Consider the following 22349-nt stretch of genomic DNA (forward strand, 5'->3'; position numbering starts at 1 on the left):
CGTAATTTTGTTAACAAAAAATGATTCAAACATTCTCGCCACTTGTCTTTCTCACACAAAACAAAACCAGTGGAAATGAAAGAACAGTTAAAAATATCCGGACTTGATCCTGCAGATATCCTAACCGAGTTTGGTTCAAAATTAGTTACGACTTCGAAGAAAGAGGATGTAAATATTTGCAAAATGGTTTGACAACCTTTCCAATCCAAATTTAGTTGAACAGAATATTTATGCAATGCCCAGGTCAAACAATGGGCGTGATAGTAGTTCTAGACGCAGCCGTTCGTCCAGAAGTAGATCAAGAAGTCGACATCGTGACAGACGTCACCACTCACACAGACGAGAAAGGGGGAGACATAAACCAAAAGAAAGAAATTTAGGAGCAGCGTTTTGTAGCATGATAACAATTGTTATTATGTCAACGTCTTTAGCGGAACCAAACTGGGTATCTTTACAAGGCGGTGGATGTGTTGTAAATGGTGTTGGACTTGATCATTTAGGGGCATTCCAATTTTTCTATCCAGGAAAGTTTTTGGAACAGTTTATTCAGGGACCGAACAACAAAAAAGTTGACATTGTTTACAAGTTTGGACCAAATGATTTAGATAGTATGTAATCTTTAATAAGCATTATAACATGGAACATAAAAATAATGATCCATTTTATCATGAGATAATTCCTAGTACCACAAAATGAAAGTAAAACTGTGAGCGTCTTTTTATGATTCCCGGTCAGTTCACCCTGATACCTGTTCGCTCCGCAAAATTATTTTATCAAAACAAAACATTTGTTTTTATTATTAATTCATCAAAAGACAAGTATCACAATAATCAGTGATCTGAATTATTTTGTCATTGAACAATTATTAATGATTCGGAACAAGCCATAAACTTTTAAATATTTTCATGTTTCCATAAATTTCAAGAATTTCAATAGAAATATCTGAATAAGTTTATTCAACTTCCAATGCCCTGAATAATACTATTTTTTTAGTAGGGTGAACAGACTCTATGGGCGAAATGAACTCAGGGCGAACGGACCCAGGGCGAACATGTTATTAGGGCGAACGGACCAGATACCATCTTTTATTAACCAGAAAATGACTACATTATAATGATCAGAGAACATAAAAACTGTAATGCAGGAGATAGTATTATTGTTGTTTTTGTTCATTCGTTAACATTTCCTTTATCCAGATAATAATATTTTCCAGGTATAGGGGTCATGCGCCTGCGTGCACACTAAACTACAACCTATTCCATCACCTGAATCTTTGAAGAGACGAAAGGTACCAAAGGGATATTGAAACTCATAAGTGGGAAACGAACTTGACAATGCCATATACATGTACATGTAGAAAAAAGCAAAAAATACCTCCCCCCCCCCCCCCCCCCCCCCCCCAAAGAAAAAACAACCCAACATGTCACGAAACACAACAAAGTTAACTCAAGACTGAGCAAAATGAACCCCAAACAAACCATGGGTTATCTCAGGTTGTCCAGAAGGATGAAGCAGATCTAACATATTATTTCTTAACTTTCAAGAACATACAGTGTACAACGTACAGTTACGGCAACACATTATTGAAATTATATACATTTTACCTTTGTGATAATTATTTATTAGATACAAAAATTGAATAGTGATAATGTAACCATTTTTCATTTAAATATTTTTTTATATATAATGCACATTTTTTTATGTGGGTTTATGGAAGTGTATATTGGGGACATTGAAATTACATTTTTATTCAAAGTAAAAAAATAAAGACATTAAACATGTTAAACAGTCAACTGTCTTGGATTTCCTCTAAAACTTGAAATTTCAACCATGTTAACTGTTGGGAAGGTTATAAAAAAGAATTTGCCAGATACTTGTTTCAATTATTTTTTTTGACTAGAACCAATATTTAATTGAACCCAATTTGGAGTGGCTATTTCTTGGATGGTCCTATCTTCTCTGACCACTGTTAATATTACATTAAACATGTTAAAGAGAAGTTCAAACTATGTATACACATGTCTAGCTACAAGTTCTTTGCCATTAAGAAAGAATCTTAGATTTTAATATGAACAGATTAACTTAGGAAAGGCTTATTGTGATGACATTTCTCTTGTAGATAAACATGATAAATGTTTTGTAATTTTTAGGAATGTAAAATTGAGTTACATGAAGTATAAACATGTTTTTGTATTTTAAGGAATGGAAAACTGTGTTACAAACAAAGCTGTGATACTGATGAAGACAATCATTGCATTTACATTTATAGCCATGTGCTGTACACTTATAGCTTTCTTATTAGATCTGATTGGACCACAGCACAGAGCTTTAAAAATATTGAGGAGAAATGCAATATTTAATATTGTGTCTGGTAAGTCCACTGTTCGGATGATTTTTTATCCAAAACACATTTCTTTGAAGTCATATACATACAATAGTAATAAGAATTTTATTGATATAAAGGCTTTAATTTACTATGTTAAAAAGAGGCAATAGAATCCATAGTGACATTCAAATTCATAAGTCGAAAATAAGTTAACAAAGCCATGGCTAAAAAAGAAAAAAAACCAACAACAGACAGGCAAAAGTACATAAAATAATAGCATAAAAATCTGAAGACTGAGAAACCCAAACCGACCAAAAAAATGAGATGATCTCAGGTTCATGGGAAGGGTAAGGATCCTGCTCCACTTTTGGGACCTGTCTAGCTGTTATTTTGCTCATGTTAGTAGAGATCAGGTAATAAGTCTAATTTGTAAGGTGACATTAGGGCAAAAGGGGATCAGATTGTAGTTATGATAATCTGGATATATACATGTATGCTATCATCTGTAAAATGGATATTCAATATCAGTCAACCAATTATGATGTCGTCTGTAAAATTTATGAAGGGATGATTTCAACTTCACCACTTTATGTAGAAATTCTTTGTTTCCCTTTTTCCCTCTTAAGATTTATGATATAATACAGGGTTCTCGTTAAGACGCATATATACACGTCCTTGACGCATGGAAATCGAGCTGGAGGCGTCATTTTTTAAACCCGTGAGTCCCTAGGACGCGTCCTGATTATTATTAATTAATATATAAGATACCTTGGTAGGTTGTTTAGATGTATAGTATAATATGACCATTTAAATTGTTGCTTTTGGTTTTGTTGTAGCAGATGAAACATATTTCTGTGTTGAAAGTTGTATACAATGTATTGTTATAAATTGGATTTTACATGAAATTGCATTTTGAAAATATCCCTGATGGCATCCTCATGTTTAAAATAGTTGAATTGCTTATCACAACATTTAAACATCTATATTTAAAGGAAATTTTTATTTTTCAGTTATCTTGTGTGTGATTATCAATTTGTTTTGTTACTGGTTAACCGTGGAAGTTTCTGGATTACAACGACTTACAAAAGTCCATGTTGGAAGTAAAGTAGAAGTGACCTTTGACATTAGTTTTTATCTGATCACTGCTGCAGGTGCCATGGGTGTCATAGCAACAGCCATGAACTGTTTGAAGAGATTTCCAACACATGATCATATGACAGAAGCCTTATTAGAGGATTATGATGGACTTGAAGGGGCATTTCCCGTCTCTCCCCCTGAGGCACAGAGTTCTCCTATGTCCAACATCCCCCCACCACCAGCATATACACCATGAATACCTGTTTTTATACACAGTATATCATACTAATCTTAGTTCTGCTTTTTTTCATGCTTTTGGCATTTAAGCTTATTAAGGTGGTACCCAATACCTTGACTAAAATTAATTTGGCTCGTTTAATTTTCATAAAATTTTGACAAAATATTTACTTTGACCCTTTGATAAAAATATTAAAATTTCAAAAAACTTCACCCAATCACTTGTTTGGATATACAGCATTTTGACAAACACTAATTTTGATCATTCAGAAGCTTAATATTTCCTTAACAATGCAATGTAATTAAAACATTCAGCTAATTTTACAGAGTTATCTCCCTGTAGTGTTAGGTACCACCTCAAGTTGAGCAGGATTTATCATTATATTATTTATCCATGATTCTGATGCTGGTAAAACTTTTTCTTGTCAACTGAATATCAGAAAATTTTGAAATATTATGTAAAAGCATAATGTGGATTCATTGTTATTTGTGGGAAACCTTTTTTTTGAATTAGTAGGAATTGCTAAACCACTTAATTGAATGTTCAATGAAGTACAAATTTTCTAAACGTTTGTATTCATAACTATGAAATCAAATATCCATGAAGGTGCAAGTTTTCCCCAATCCATGAAAATTGGTACCAAAGAGAATAAATGAATCCAAAGTACCATTTAAAGTGTATTCAAGAATCATGTGCAGTTTGCTAATTATGTACACTGTATACATGTATCATTGTTTGATTATGATGAGTTCGTTCATATAAAACATCAATTTAATGAGAAATAAGAAAAAAAAATTATTATCAAGATATCATGCTAAAATAAGTTATGACAATTTAATACACGAAACATGGAATATTTGGACTATCTCCAATTAAATTTATTTTTTACAGTCATGGGGAAAAAGAATTCTTGCAAGTGCATATAGATATAGGAAGATGTGGTGTGAGTGCCAATGAGACAACTCTCCATCCAAATAACAATTTAAAAAGTAAACCATTATAGGTTAAAATACGGCCTTCAACACGGAGCCTTGGCTCACACCGAACAACAAGCTATAAAGGGCCCCAAAATTACTAGTGTAAAACCATTCAAACGGGAAAACCAACGGTCTAATAGTTTGTTTTTTTAAATTAACCCCCCAAAAATACTACAGTTTTTATTGATGATTTATAAGAAATTTGAAGTTCTAGTGTAGACCTTATTTTTGTGGTAAAATTCAAACTTGTAGCATACTTCCAGGAAACTGGAGATAAAGTTTATATGTATTTTTTTTAAAATTGCATGTATTTTCAGTAGAAGTTTAAATGTACATAATGAATTTACCCAAGTTATTATTTTCAGCAATATGACCATTTCAAATTATGAGGTTTCCACTTCAAGGCTGGTATTTTATATGTAGAAACCTCACCAGTCAGATTGATTTGGCATCAAATTTGATCATGTTGATTCAGTAGGATTTTTTTAAATGATAATAAATCTAGTTTGGTACATTGAGTATGTACACAATAATGTATGTAACTTTTATATTGACATATGAGAATTTTTTTGAGAAATTTTATGAGAGATATGTTGATTCTCATTTTATCTGCTGATAAATGGAAAAATTATTTTAACCTTTTTATTCACAGTTGTATGTGCATGTTTAAAAGTTTCTATAATTTATCAAAAGTCAAATATGGTATTGTTTTTATCTAGACAAAAATAATAATCTCATTTTGATGTAAACTTGTTTGTACAAAGAAATTTACAAAGATATCAATAAAGGACATATTTTATACTGTTCATAATTTGCTTAAATCTTAGAACTTTGAAGTTACATTTTTTTAAATGTTTTATCTTTTAAAATTAAAAATCTTTGTAATTCCTTTTAAATCAAAAGAAGGTTATTTTTGTGTCCTTGGGGGGAAAAGTAATGATTTTAAAATAAATATGTTAATGCTGCAAATCCTTAGATATTGAGAAGAATAATTAAATAAAGCAAGGGCTGGTTCCTTCTATGATTTTGACTTTTTTTTGTCTCATCTGCATTTTTTAGTAATAAAAATGCGTAGTAATACTTGCATTCACACCAGTCATCAACAATTAGTGAGGGTCTAGAAGGGATTAACAGAATAAAGAATAAAGTGCCAAATGTATCAAAAATTGGTCCCAAAAAATAAAGAATGGGGAACAATAGGCAAAATAGTTAAGAATAGAAAAAAATGGGATGCTACTATTAAAAAAATAAAATAGAGAATAATGGACAAAAATTATATAGAATAAAAAATAAAAGAATGCAGAACTGAAGGACATTAATGATAAGTTGATGACTTATACCATTTCAGAATAAACACTGATTATAAACCTTGGTGTATTACTATACATGTAACTTTTACCTAAGTGGATATGTTCTTAGTATTATGAAGTTGATGCAAAATTGACTGAATTGTGTGCAATTTTATATATCTTGTGTTAGCTTTGTAAACTTTAATTGGATCATGTAATGATAGTTTTCCATAGTCTTCTGTTTTATTGCGTATATATAAATTGAAAGATTAAGTCTCATTAATGTTTGTTAGGTATATAAATATATGTCATATTATAGATCTAGATGCTAGTTGGTATTTTTTTTTAAATCAAAATGACATTTGTTGTTTGTTTGGTTGTTGAATATTTTGATTGTTTTCATGTGTAAAAGACATGCTTTTATTTATATTAAAATAATACAAAAAAATTTGCAACAACTCTCTTACTATACTCCACGCAATGAAGTTGCGGAGGGTATAAAGTTTTTGACTTGTCCGTCCGTCAGTCCTGTTTCTTGTCATCACAACTCCTGTCAAACCACACAACAGTATTTCATGAAACTTTTTTAAATAATAAGGACATACTATGAAGATGTGCATATCAACAGGTAATTACAATTCAATTTTTTTCTAGGAGTTGCACCCCTTTGAACTTATTTGCTTCGATATACTACTGCAACAGTTTGTCATCAACTCCTCTCAAACCACACAACAGAATTTCATGCAACTTTGTAGATAATAAGGACATACTATAAAGATGTGCATATCGACAGGTAAATATGATTCAATTTTTTTTTTCTTGTACAATTTTTTTTTCTTGCAGTTATTTTATTTCTCTAGTGACAATATGGGGATGTGAGGTATGTGAGAGCGCTCACTAAGGTTCTTTAATTACTTAAAAAGTCTTCTTGTGTCTAAACAATATGCATGAAAGAACCATTTAAATAAACACTTGCACCAAAAAGATAATGGTTTTCTACCTTGTTTTCAAGTTGATGGATTTTTATACACAAACTAATCTCTGGACCTGTGAAAACTTATTGTCTTGAACCTGGTCAGATCAGATAATAATTCTGTATGGTACAAGTTTACTTATAACTGTAAAAACAAGGAGATATGTGGTCTGATTGCCAATAAGATAGCTTCTATCTAACAGAATTCAAAAGACGAAGATAAAAGCAACTTTTGCACACCATGCATCCTTCAACAAGTAGAAAAACCCATAAATTTGCTTAGTTTCATGTTGCACTTTGTATTTTAAGTCTTGTGCATCTATTCCATCAATATTAATATTTACCCTTTGAAGACGGAGCTATTTATTATAGTGTGGTTCTAACTTTGGCTTATTTTGTTGTTTAATTATACTACTACAGGGTTTTCCTCCTCATTTACCACCTAATTAATGGAATATGGACATGTATGGTTGGATACTGAGGGGCAGATGCAATAATTTTTGTCGAGCCTACAACTTTAGTTGCAGAAAGCTCAACATAGGGATAGTGATCTGGCGGCAGCGGCGGCGGTGTTAGCTCACTTCTTAAAAGCTTTATATTTTAGAAGTTGGATGACCTGATGCTTCATACTTTGTATATAGATGCCTCATGTTACAAAGTTTCCGTCAGTCACATGTCCAATGTCCTTGACCCCATTTTCATGGTTCAGTGACTACTTGAAAAAAAAGTTAAGATTTTTTGTAATGTTAAATTCTCTCTTATTATAAGTAGTAGGATAACTATATTTGGTATGGGCGTACTTTGCAAGGTTCATGCCCATCAGACAGTTTTCACTTTACCTCGACCTCATTTCATGGAACAGTGAACAAGGTTAAGTTTTGATGGTCAAGTCCATAACTCAGATACTATAAGCAATAGGTCTTGTATATTTGGTGTATAGAAGGACTGTAAGGTGTACATGTCCAACTGGCAGGTGTCATCTGAAACTGACCTCATTTTCATGGTTCAGTGGTTATAGTTAAGTTTTTGTGTTTTGGTCTGTTTTTCTTATACTGTATGCAAAAGGTCTACTATATTTGGTGTAAGGTGTACACGTCTAGCTGGCAGGTGTCATCTGACCTTGAACTTATTTTTACGGTGTATTGCTCAGTGTTAAGTTTTTGTGTTTTGGTCTGTTTTTCTCAATCTAAAAGCAATAGGTCAACTATATTTGTTGTATGGAAGAATTGTTAGCTGTACATGTCTGCCTGGCATTGTCCATCTGACCTTGACCTCATTTTTATATGGTTCATTGGAATTTGGTCAATGTTTAGTTGTCTTGGTTAATGTTAAATTTATGTGACAGTTGTAATAAAGCTTTATATTTAAGACTATCAACATAATATCAATGATAAGTAAAGAAGGCGAGACATTTCAGTGTGTGCACTGTTGTTAAAAAGGAAGGAGGGGGTCCCAACCCAGGACAAAGGAGTTCCAACTATATGTTCCTATTCAAATGTATTCATCATTTAAAAAAAGAGGGGGTTCTGGAACACAACCCCCACTTCCCTGGATCCATCACAGATAACTTTAATCAGTTTTTTATGGACTAAATTTTGTAAATATAAATAAAGATGTGGTATGATTGCCAATGAGGCAACTCTCCATTAGAAACTCGGAGACGATTTTGTTACTGTTTTAGGTTATGGTACTTACTGGTAATTGTTGGACATTTTTTATTGGATTGGTCTTTATACAAATCTTTTTTTTTTTGCTTCCTTATGTGTGATAGTGTTTGCAATATTTGTTTGTTTTTTGTCATCATATTTCATTACGGTACATTGATCTGAGTTGTATGCCTTTTGTATGTGGGTACATTGGAACCTCAGGCACTTATCACAGATTGTAGCATTAAGTTTTACCCTTGACCATCTACATCCAGAAATTGTTTTTTCCATTCTCTAACTTTAGTTTGCCTCAACCAAATGTTATGAAACTTACACACAATGCTTATTATCAAAAGACACAGATCAAGTTTGAATTTTGGTGGTGTCACTTTTACCTTTCTAGAGTTCTGCCCCTTTTACAAATGGAAAAAATTATGAATTTTAGGTTTCTGTTCTCTAGCTTTAGTTTGCCTAAAACAAATGTCATGAATCTTATATACAGTGCTTATTACTACAAAATGCAGATCAAGTTTGAATTTTGATGGGAACACTTTAACTGTATTAAGAGTAATGTCCCCTTACAAATGGAATAAATTGCTTCGCCGAGCGCAGCTGGATACGGCAACAGAGGTCCAACCCTGAACAGTTGGGGCAAAAATGGACACAATATTGCACATGATACAGGTATGAATTTGAATTGTAATTAAACATTTAACACATAATAGGTTTCTGACACAGAATAACTGAAGACAAAGAATTTGAATTGGTTATGTGATTTGAATTTATATTCATTTTGAGCTCAACAGGGCCCAAAGAGCCCCATGTGAGCTTATGCCATCACTCATCGTCCTTCATATAAACTATTAAAAAAAATTCTCTTCTGAAACTACTGGGCCAAATATCTTCAAACTTTAACTAAATGTTCCTTAGGGTATCTAGTTTTTAAATTGTATCTGAAGTTTTGATCCATCGACAAACATGGCCACCATGGATATAAATAGAACATAGTGGTCAAATACAGTTTTTGGCTTATATCTCAAAAACTAAGTCTTTAAAAGAGCAAATCTGACATGGTAAATTGTTCAATTGGTCAAGACCTATCAGCCCTGAAATTTTCAAACAAATCAAACAACCCATTGTTTGGTTGCTGCCACTAACTTGATAGTTTAAGGAAAAGTTTTTGGTTACTTTCTTGAATATTATTGAAGATAAAGATAAACTGTAAACAGCAAACATATTCAGCAAAGAAAGATCTACAAAAAAGTTTTATATGACAAAAAATGTCAATTGACCCCTTAAGGAGTTATTGTCCTTTATAAAGGACAATTTACACAAGTTTTTTAATTTTAAAAATCTTCTCAAATGATTTTTGAATCTCGTATAAATTTTGTATTGTATGTCAAGAAACAAAGACACTATGGCTAAAATGGAACATATGGGTTAAATGCATTTATTTGCTTTTGAAGAAAATATGACACATACAATAAACATTTGAATGGCCCTTTTAAGCCACTCATTTTAGTATATATATAAAATATATATTGAAAAGCAAAAATAATCATTGATGAAAGACTTATGCAAAAAAATAACAGGTGAGCGATTTAAGTTCTGGAGAGCCTGTTGTTTTGCTTTTGTTGCGAATTGACCCCAAATTTTATTTACCCCCCCCTCCCACTCCTTTTTAAAAAGATATGGTCATAATCTCACTTCAAATGTCCAATTAAGTTTGCAACCACAATAACCCATTCAAATACACCATAAAAGTCTTAAAAAACAAAATGACATACATAATAATGGCTAAAAGTAAATTACCTTCATCAGTATTTTTAACAAAGTAACTTAAAGTCAAGAAACCTCAAATTAAAAAAAATATGCATATGTTTTTTTTATAGCTAAATGGATAGTTTTCATTATACAACTTATACTTTTTTCTGAGGAAAATTCTTTAATTTGTCCACATTTAGAAGAAGTTCACTTATTTTTAATTGCTACCTGGAAAGGAAGCAATTTGCAGACATATTTTCTGTATGCATAGTGACCTGAGCGTAACCCTCCTCGTAAAAATCTGGTGATCTCAATACGAATGAATCTGTCATTAAAATATACAATTATCTGATTGTACATGTGAAACACGTGCACAATACCCATGCTTTTTATTATTTGTTTACTATAAGGTGACAATCGGTAAACTACTGCTTCAAAACATGGCATTTAATGAGCAGTCATATTTGTTGAATCATAACAGACAGAGAGAAAAATAATTGACGATTAAACGATATATTTGCGTAAAAAATGAGAAATTCATGCATAGAGGACTAAGTTTATGATATATACATGCATTGGTTCAAGAATTGGATAAACATTATGTTTCACCACTCACTCGTTTCATATGACTTTAACTTCTAAAAAAATAAACCTAAATTGACAGCTAATCACCTAAAAACGTTACACTATAACATTTCTTTATACATAATTTAAAAGCAGTGAAAGGGAAGTTATTCAAACCTGGTTGTGTTTGAATTACCTCCCTTACACAGCTTTTAAATTATGTTTTGTACTTTTAAGTAATTGTACATAAACCACGACACCTTTCTTCCCCCCCCTAATTCCTAAACAGTTTGAGCCATAACCCCCAAAGCCAATTCTTACCATCCCTTTGTGGTATGGAAACTTGTGGTATAATTTCAGAGAGATCCATACACCATTCCACAGGTTATTGTGTGACTAGATCAATGCCATTATTCTTAAACTGTTTGGACCATAACCCCAAAAATCAATTCCAACCTTCCTTTTGTGGTCATAAACCTTGTGTTTAAATTTCATAGATTTCTGTTTACTTATACTAAAGTTATTGTACAAAAACCAAATGTCTTCAGACGACGATGTGATACCAATTTTTTTTTGCGATTGTATAAAAATTGCTGAAGTTTTCATCTCCTTATTTAAGTTTGCCTCCACCAAATGTTTTGAAACCTTTAAAAATGCATATTACTACAAAATTCAGATCAAGTACACATTTGGGAGAATCACTTTTACTGATCTTGAGTTATGTCCCTTTACAAATTTATAACTATAACCTCAAAATTAATCCAAATCTTCCTTTTGTGGTCATAAACCTTGTGTTTAAATTTCATAAGATTTCTATTTATTCATACTAAAGAAATTGTGTGAACACCAAATGTCTTTGGACAAAGCTGACAATGACATGATACCAATATATGACCAGAATTTTTTTTGAAGTCGTATATGAACATGTGTTATGGATGCCTATGAGACAACACTCCATCAGAGACCAAATGATGTATGAGGTTATTAACTTTAGGTCACTGTACAGCCTTCAACATTGAGCAAAATCCATACTACATAGCAAGTGGATGCTAGTATTAGTACAACTAGAACTCACCTGGGAAATCGCGGGCATTTAGAGGTTGGTTGAAAGTATGTAAACTGTTGTAGGGAGAATTTTTGTAAAAGATTTTATGTCTGGAGAAATTCAGAAAAGGTATCAAAATTCATAGGTACTTGGAGACTGGACAATTTTTTTAAGCCCTCTCTCTTTTTTCCAAAGACCGTTCATGATTTTTTTGTTTTCTGTTAATTTCCTTTATTTTCGCGTTTCTGTAAATTCTGTAAAAATATTTTGGATGAATGTGGTTTTTCAAATATTTGGATTTCTCAATGTTTTGGTAATGATATATGGTTAAAAAATGCACTTAAGTTGCGATTACAAGACCATTATAAACAGTTGTGGAATACACAATTACAAGAGTCTACAAAAGCAGTAAATTATAGAATTTTTAAGTTAGAATTGAATTTTGAAAAATATTTTGATATCTTGGATATGCACGAAAGTATTATTTTATGTAGATATAGAACCACAAACCACAGACTCCCAATAGAGACAGGGGGGTGGAATAATGTTAATAGAAATGATAGAAAATGTCATCTTTGTAATATTGGTAGTATTGGGGACGAATTACATTATCTGCTAGAATGTCCATTTTTTAACGACAGCAGAAAATTATACCTTGATAAATATTATTTGGCTCGTGTTAATACACTAAAATTTGGAAAACTGATGAGCAAAGTAAACAAAAAGTCAGAGTTAAAAAGATTATGTAAGCTTATAAAGTGTATAAATAAACATGTGGGTCCTCCTGGCTAAAATGTATATTATTTTGAAACCACTGTATTTTATATATGTTTTGTAAATAGATGCACATTCATGTACATATTTTGCACTCTCTCTGTACCTATGTATCTGCAATGGTTATGAGAATAAAGATATTGTAAACTATGAACTTCATACATATACTATAAATAAAGTGTATTTGATATTAACTATCATTTTCAAGTTAATTCTCCATGTGATCACTGCTATATTAGAGAGTCTCTATCAAGGCACAAATTATTGTTGTCCCCGAGTGAAAATTATGTGCAAGTTTAAAACCGGAAGTCTTGTATGACTTAAAATATAAAAAAAAAAGATGTGGTTTGATTGCCAATGAGACAACTATCCACAAAAGATCAAAATGGCACAAACATTAACAATTAAAGGACACCGTACGGCCTTCAACAATGAGCAAAGCCCATACCGTATATAGTCAGCTATAAAAGGCCCTGATAAGACAATGTAAAACAATTGGTCAGATGAAGGAAACAATATCTGGATGTCTTTATTTTCATTTTTCTCCCAAAATAACCCAAACTGAGTAGTCATACAAATAGATGACAAATGCGACTATGCATGGTACCTAAAGAACACAGAGGCATGATGATTAATTTATTGTGGAAGGAAGAGAAGAAACACACAAAATGAGGTCTTCTCAATTAAAAGTATAGATGCTATCATTTTCTAATATCTTTCTTGTCTTGGTTCTAGTTTGTCTGTAGCTTAAAGTCCTACCTAAATTTCAAAAGACAAATTGGCAATAATAAAATAAGAAATATTGGCAATGAAAACTTTATTATAGAAGTCATCAATTTAAGAATCACCAGTGACAAAAGGTTGTTTTGAATTTAGTACATGCATCATATTGAGTAAAGAACATTGTGCCATCAAAATCTGTGAGAAAAAGAACATTTATTAATGATATTTGCATAACAAATCATTTCAATGACAATCAACCTTTATCTCTTTTTCATATATAAATAAATATATATATATTATAATTGAGAGGAAAAGTATATATATATAATACATATACATCAGAAAAGTCAATAAAAGGTTTCTTTGGATATTCTTTGCATTGCAATGACTAATCTAAATAATCAGAAAACAACATGTAAATGTACCAAATTGTTTTCAAATATAACAAAGCAAAACTGAAAAGGAATACAGCCATACATAATGCATTTGAAAGCTTATTAAAATTCTGAATTGGTAATATCATCACTTATCCGCTGTAGATATGCTCCTTATTTTAGAAAAATCAAAAATATATACATATTTAAACAATACTTTTCATTGCAAAGTTGTGGAATATTCATACCACAGTCCGTGTGTAACAATAGAGAAATATAAGAATTGTTGCCAATAAATTAAGAAATATTTTGATACAGTGGAACTACTGTCATTTCAAAATTTCTAATAGTCAGCGTCGGGTAAATCGCAAAGGGGTGGAATAAAAATTGAAATGACACTAATGTTATAATTTGTGACAATTAGAATTAAGGTTAAGATTATTTTACCAGAAACATTCTTTTTCTTTTCATTGTTTGCATCAATGAATACAAAACTCCTTCCCAAAACTCTGGTAGTTATCTGCATAGTATGACACCATAAACACAGAGCGAGAATGGTACACAAATTTGTTTATAAGCAATCTATTGAAATTTCTAACCTCAATACTTTTTAACAACCTAATATAGTGGCAGTGAAACATTGGTAGAATGGTTCAAAGACTGTGACCAATCTTGACAATGTTAAATAATTAACAAACATCGTTATATTTTGTTTGTATGCTGTATAACAGCCTAGTGTTTCTTCATATTTGAAGTAAACATTTGTGTATCTTGACTTTGTCATATTTTAAGTAGACATATAAAGAGTTTATTTAATGCATGGCGATATCTTTTGTTTCATGGATTAAGAATTTGTGTTTTTCAACAATATTTTGTGCACAAAAATATTCAAAGAAACTAGTTTAACAGTAAAACACATAAAACAAAGTATTTTTAAAACTTTAGTTTGTTTTTAAACAAGAGTGCACACACTGAAATGTCTCGCCTTCTTTACTAATCATTGATATTATATTGATAGTCCTAAATATAAAGCTATATAACAACTATCACATAAATTAACATAAACCAAGAAAACTAAACATTGACCTTTGAACCATAAAAATGATGTCAAGGTCAGATGAACCATGCCAGGCAGGTATGTACAGCTAACAATTCTTCCATACAACAAATTTAGTTGACCTTTTGCTTAAAGTTTAAAAAAACCAGACTAAAACACAACCAGGAGCACGTCAGGGTGGAGCTTTATACAACCTCAGAAGTCGAACCCTGAACAGTTTGGGCAAGTATGGACACAACATTCAAGATTGATACAGCTCTGAATTTGTACATGTACACCTTACAATCATTCCATACACCAAATATAGTAGATCTATTGCATACAGTATAAGAAAAACAGACCAAAACACAAAAACTTAACTGGTCAGATGAACACCTTACAGTGCTTCCATACACCGAATATACTAGATTCGGTGTATGGAAGCACTGTAAGGTGTTCATCTGACCAGTTAAGTTTTTGTGTTTTGGTCTGTTTTTCTTATACTGTATGCAATAGATCTACTATATTTGGTGTATGGAATGATTGTAAGGTGTACACCTTATCGCTATTCCCGGCTGACCCTGCCGCTTGAACTTTTGACGTCAACAACAATCACTTTTCCATTGTGGCGTCAGATATTTTGATTTATGACGTCAACATTTTACGGGAACCTGTGTGAAATCCAGCAATGGCGGATAAATAGCGATAAGGTGTATTGCTTATAGTATCTGAGATATGGACTTGACCACCAAAACATAACCTTGTTCACTGAGCCATGAAGTGAGGTCGAGGTCACTTTCAAGTGAAAACTGTCAGATGGGCATGAGGACCTTACAAGGTACGCACATACCAAATATAGTTATCCTATTACATGTACTTATAATAAGAGAGATTCTAATATGACGTCCTTCAAACGCTTTGAGTACACACCCGTGGTAAAATTTGAATATATTGCATGGGCTGTTCCGATCGTACTCCCACGTCATATGTTTTTTTATGAATGAGTTTCGCGACGTCATAATACGATGACGTTAGAATATGAGCATTTTACGGGAAAATACACGCTTGAAAAACCGAAAATCATCACAACATGGCAACGTAAACAAACAATGCTAAAATGTGTTATAAGCCATATTTGTTTAAACATTTAAGACATATAAGTAAATTATCATTTAAAATAATTCAAAACTATCTATATGCATTATTTTAAATAGTTTAAGCATGTCACTAATTCAGTTTGCTCCGTTCTTTGACGCCAATTTGATAGTGCGTTTATTTATGGGAATGGCAAATATTTGCCTCCACCTAGAGCGCTTCGATCCAAAAGAATTGCCGTATTTGACCTATTAGAATCGAAATAATTCATGGGGGCTTGAATATATCTAAATTTTACCACGGGTTGTCCTTTTATGCCGATATTTTACCCCTCGCTATCGCTCAGGGTAAAATATTTGTCATAAAGGGCCAACCCGTGGTAAAATCACGATATATTCAAGCCCCCATGAATTATTTCTTAAATTTAACATTACAAAAAATTTTAACTTTTTTTTCAAGTAGTCACTGAACCATGAAAATGAGGTCAAGGACATTGGACATGTGACTGGGGAAAACTTCGTAACATGAGGCATCCACATACAAAGTATGAAGCATCCAGGTCTTCCACCTTCTAAATATTAAGCTTTCAAGAAGTTAGCTAAAGTTGCCGCCACAGCCACCGGATCACTATCCCTATGTCCAGCTTTTGACAAAAATTGAAGCATTAAAAGTATCAAAATTTTAAAATGTTCACTTGCTAAACCTTTTCATTGTACTGATTGTTGTTGTTGCCATACTTGACCCAAACAGGAAGTTGTCTTAATGAATATTTTTTTTTTCAGGAATGGACTTAATAGCGATATGGTGTATTTAATAGCAACTGATTCAAGTTTGCTTTATCTAAGAATTCTAAGTGAAGCAAATGTCTCTTATATCACTTTTTCAATGATAAAAATCTGAGTAGAAATGAACATATATCTATATTTCCCAATGAAAACTAAAGTGAAAGAAATAAAAACACAGACATTTGTGACTTATTATAACACTTCCCTCAAGTTCAAATGGTTCATTTATATACATAAGATTTAGATACAAAGTTCTATTGATATGACATTATGGAGGTGAGGGTATACGATCTGGTGGTTTATAGTCCATTATAACTCGGTTAGCTTGACGTAAATACTGCTGTTGTTTGTAGTAAATCTTTAGTACACCTTTGATTGCTATGAATCCAATACCACCCTGAAAAGAAAAGAAAAAACATTTTCACACATATTTTACCTTTGCATCGAGACTGCTAATGAATAACATTTTTAGTTTGTTTTTTTTCTTCATTCGTTTTTATAAGGTTACTCACTGGCAAATGGTACTTTTTGGAAGTGTTAAAGCACTGTTTCATGAGTGATACCAGCAGCTCATTAAATGACAAATATGTGACAGATGTCCTTTCAGACTTTGAACTCTATTTTCTTTTATGTAGCATAGCTGATGGAGTTTATATCACTTTAAATAGTTGTCTTAATATTTTTCTGTCAAAAAGCGAAGTATATGTCTACTCAAGCCTGTGCAATATCTATGTACAAAAAAACTCATTTAACTGATTTGTGCTTGATTCATTCAAATGTGTAATTGTATCTCTGGATCAAACCTGATAATGTAAGATAAAAACATAATATTCTAAGAGTAAAAATATTTTTTTCAAAAAGACCTAAGCACAGTGATACTGATGGTGTGAAATATGAAAATAAAAGCAAACTCATTTTATCACTAATTAGACAGGAACCATTGCTTTCAATTGATAGACAAATTAAGTGAGGTCTACAGTATTCAGCCATACTTAAGATTTGAATAAAATTTTGTATGCATAAAGGATTTATAAAACTGCTTCTGAATATTGAAAAATTTATATTAAGAGATGAATATTTAAATCAATTAATTTTTTGTTTGTATATATACTAAAACTTTTGATATAAATATACAGTTGATATAAACAATGCCCTCCCGAAATATATTCCATTATTTATCAAGACCTACCAACAGAGTTCTTTGAAAGTTAGATCTGACAGTTCCAAACATGACTTTGCCTGCAATAGTAGCAATAGTTGGCATGATCAGAGCACCACACATCACTCGAAGAATAGAAATAGGGTCAGACAAAGGAGCTGTTTCTGCAGGTATTCTGGAATTTCTAAACGCTAAAATATAAAAATATCTATAATCAATGCAATTGGATGTTCTTATGTATAATAAGACATTTATTAATAACAAATAAGAAATGCAGATTTTCTTTAAAATGTTAAAATAGCCAAATAAAGTATGAAGTTAAAGAGCATTGAGGACCAAAAGGTGTGTGTTGTAATCTTATTATAATGACGAAAACTATGTGATTATTTTCCTTCAATTCACATGATATTGCTTTTCTCCTGAGTAATCCTTATAAAATATGCCATCTTTTACAATCTACAGCTTGAACACAAGATTAAGTGACTTATGATTTATATAAATATCATATTTTTGGAACTTCCAATTCTGAATAGTATGAACAAATTTAGTAATATTTTTTTACATCCCCACTCTTTCTTAACCGAATAAAAGAATCTTGTTTAATACTACATTCGTTCCAATAAAAATTTCAAATTTTATCTATGACTTTTCTGCATGGAATCTTATAATGAACCCAGAGCTTTGCAAAACTTCATGATATATGCGTGAGTTATCTCTCTTTGAACCATATTAATACTCTTATCTTGAGGCTTATATTTTAAGAGTATTTCAGGAATCTTTTAAATCAAGCTGGAAGATTTTAAAGCTGGAGCAGATGTTTGTTCAAGTCTGTTCCAGCTGTTTAAATCTTCTCAGAAACAAATATCTATAAATAATTGTAAATAGACAAAGAAACATAAAACAATGGTATATTAAATATCCTCAAGAACACAAATTTCTTTTTTAAGACATTAAGAGTACAATGCTTCTAGGAATCATTGCCTAGTATTATTTATCATGTTCATATTATTTAATAATTACATTAGATGTATGTTTCATTATAATACGTTATTCTGATTGGCTAATTGCACATCACATGTTATTATTATGTTATTCCGTAAGCAGTTGCATGAGACAATAACATTTCATTCATGATGACACGAGGTCCCACAATAAAGTGCACAGGTGAATTTAAAAATTTAACTTCATGAAAATCGTGCTTTTATAATCCTAGCTAAAAAATGTAATTATAAGTATTGAATGCTTCTTTTTGTAACTTTATAGGGTTGTAAAAGCGTTGACCGTGCGTACATTTTTAGAATGAAGCGATTCCGCGCTTCATACAAAATGTACTTCGGTCAACGCTTTTACACCCCAATAAATTTACAAAAAGAAGCATTCAATTCTTAAATATGGTTTATATTGCAATAACATACCAAACAGTAATGGTTTATGATAAATCATTACTGTAACACTCAAATGTACCTATGATTACTAAAGAATTAACATACAAGTGATTGGTTCATTATACAAACATATCACCCATGCTTTAAGAAATTTTTCTTATCCCTACAACTAACAACATCATCCATTCTCCTTAATTTATTTTCATAAAAGAATGTATCAATTGCTAAATTTTTCCTTTGCAAAAAACAAACAAAAAGCGTAATACCAATGTCCTTTTTAATGGCATATGGCCAGCAGACATGGTCTGGAGGAGTAACATGTAAACTATATTTGATCAGCAATTTGCCTCTATCTACTGGTACATATTAACTGAGCCAGTGATGTGTGATGCATAGTATAATGTTATATAATATCCAACCCTCCATTGTTTTGTACTGACCCAGTCCTGTAATGATCAATACCATTTGAAAGTAATTACAGGGTAATTATATCTAGATAACCGTCAAATAGTTATCTTCAAATAATTACAAACTCAACTCTGATTGTTATAAGACCATTAATTTCATATCAACCAAATCAATTCATGAATCTAAAATCTAATTTTAAATAAAAAAGGTATTGTCTTGTGAAAGTTATATAAAGTTCTATTTATATGACAAGTCAGAATTTAACAAATAGTTCACATTACCCAAAGTCGATGATACTTTGTACGTTGTTTTTGTTTACTTTTTCCACAAAATTTATCAACAATACATCTTCTGTACATTCAAAGGTTAAAAACCCACTAGAAATCCAAGCATGTTAATAAGAGGACAAAATATACATTACTTTGCCAATTCATAAAACACATTAAAAAGATAATCTTTATAAACTGGGCCAGTGCACTTAACTTATCAATTGGCCATTTCATTTTTTCCCTGCTACCTAAATATTGCATTGTAGCAAACCGTTATTGAACTTGGTCTTAAAATGAAAAGTTGATTATGCATCTAGAGGCAAAGCATTGTACTAAACTTTCATCAATGTAGATTTCATATCAAAGTGAACAGTTTCTGTTTTTATTTGTTTAATAATGCAGAAAATGATTGTATTTCAAGTTGTTTTATATGACAAGTTGTTGAACAATCGACAAATTAAGTAATTCTTCAAACGGTAATGGACCAAGATGCAATACAAAACTCTATACTGACATCAATTTATATGGAAATGACTTACAGGGAAAAAATTTATAATATTGATAATACGGTTAATAACAATAGTTGCAAACAATTGAAGCTTTGATTATATTCATTGGCAATACAAATCTATAAAGGGTATAAGGTTATTAAACTGTTGGATACTTTCATCACAAAATGTTTCTGTTCAAAATAACTTAACAACAATATATGCATACTCTGCATATACAATTTCCTGTTGTCTGAGTTCTCAACAAATTTCCTGTTATTAAATTGTGTGATTTGAACATTTGTTTTAAACAAAATGATAAATAAGCAAATACATGTCATTTTTTTGAATTTCCAAACATGCTTGGTTTTCATGTAAAATATTTGTTAAATTGAGCTCAATGCCTCTGGATTCGAATGCTTATCATAAAGATTGCTATTAAGTACAAACTGACCATTATTGATATTTTCTACTGTTTTCTCTGTTTTATTCAATAACCAAATAATATTTTTTTTTGTCTTCTTTAAAAAAAAATATATTCAAAAATAAATCACCAGACTTTATAATTTAAGTGTCAATGCTAGACCATTTAATACATAAAACAAAATAATTTGCATTTATTATTAATAATCCTATTTGTTACATCAATAAAGACAGATCTAATGCTATAAAAACAAGCCAAGAGGAATAAGATATTCCTAGGCGACAGTCTGTCAGTACGTAAAGGCTAGGCTACTCTTCTAAGAAAATACACAAAGGAATCATGAAGTGAAAGTTTGATGTTTTGTCATTTTTTACTTTATAGAGTAAAGCAACAGTGGTTTAGCAAGTCCATAGTTCAGCCTAATTTCCCCTGTGAAAATAACTTGTACGCTGAACCACTGTATAGATAATCAATAATACTCTGTTTTAAATATCGTTAACAATTGCCTCGTATTGCACTCTGATGCCAAATATTGACGTTACATCAATATCCTATTTACAATAGAACAATTATCTCATATTTGATAGATTCTGTCTATTTGGAGAAGACCTCGACTCTAACCAATAATAGCTTATCTTCAGTAAATGCTTCCTCGTGAAAACAAAGGGAGTTAATCCATAAAGCTTCAGAATGTTTGATTGCTTTTATCATAAACTGAAGATCTGCGAGTGGGTGTTGATATATGGTTAAAAAATAATCTGTGTTAATATGACATTTCTGACGCTAACTAAAATTTGTATCAACCGTTGATACGACAACCATTTCAAGCAGTTATACAAAAATTAAAAGCATCCCTCCTTACTATCACGATATAGTGGTTAACAATCCAAAACATTTTGTATGGTGAAGAATTGTTGACAAACGAAATTATAATATACATTAAGATTTAATTTTTAAAAAAAATCCTTTAAAAGCTTGCCTTTGATCAAATCTGGGTGTAATTTGATTCATATATATTTGCATTCAACTTAACTTTAATGTTAATGTATTTATGTAATAAAAGCATTAAAATATCAACAAAGAAATCAATGTACCAGTAGTAGCTTTTTTGTCATCTGCAATACCAATATTTTTTTTATAAAGTGCTTTTAAACAGAATAATTTGACTAAGGTTAGAATAGGAGGTTAGGGTGTTAAAAAAAAAAGGTTAACCCCATCATATGATGATTTTGTGGAATAACCTTGATGGTTGTCTCTATCATGTTAAGAATTGCTGTCAGTTGTTTTCTCTATTAATTTTTGTCATAGCTGAGGGTGTGGATGGACTTTACCAGTGGCGGATTCAGAAATTCATAAGTGGGGGCCCACTGACAGCCTTAGAGGGGGCCTGCTCCAGTCATGCTTCTGTGATTCCCTATATAATCAACCAAATTTTTCCCAGAAAAGAGGGGGGGGGGCAGTTAGCATCTATTTATTTGACCAAGATCACCAAACGAAACGAATAAATAAACATAAGACATCATAATTGAG

General features: G+C 31.4%; 2 protein-coding genes across 2 annotated transcripts in view; one reads left to right on the top strand and one right to left on the bottom strand.

The window, feature by feature from the left end:
- Window positions 1-141: 141 nt before the first annotated feature.
- LOC134715613 (transmembrane protein 127-like) lies at window positions 142-6340 on the top strand. Its single transcript, XM_063577908.1, has 3 exons — window positions 142-608; window positions 2201-2371; window positions 3337-6340. Exons 1-3 carry the CDS (start codon window positions 236-238, stop codon window positions 3657-3659), a joined length of 867 nt encoding a protein of 288 aa, XP_063433978.1. The 5' UTR covers window positions 142-235; the 3' UTR covers window positions 3660-6340.
- Window positions 6341-13475: 7135 nt separating this feature from the next.
- LOC134715615 (E3 ubiquitin-protein ligase MARCHF5-like) overlaps window positions 13476-22349 on the bottom strand; it is a 29984-nt gene continuing 21110 nt past the window's right edge. Inside the window, exons 5-6 of the mRNA XM_063577910.1 lie at window positions 17876-18036; window positions 13476-17083 (exon numbers count right to left, since the gene is read on the bottom strand). Coding sequence (XP_063433980.1) covers window positions 16955-17083; window positions 17876-18036 — 290 coding nt within the window. The 3' untranslated portion in view covers window positions 13476-16954. The remainder of the gene's footprint in view (window positions 17084-17875; window positions 18037-22349) is intronic.

The sequence above is a fragment of the Mytilus trossulus genome, chromosome 4 (assembly GCF_036588685.1).
Source record: "Mytilus trossulus isolate FHL-02 chromosome 4, PNRI_Mtr1.1.1.hap1, whole genome shotgun sequence".
NCBI classification, from domain to species: Eukaryota; Metazoa; Mollusca; class Bivalvia; order Mytilida; family Mytilidae; genus Mytilus; species Mytilus trossulus.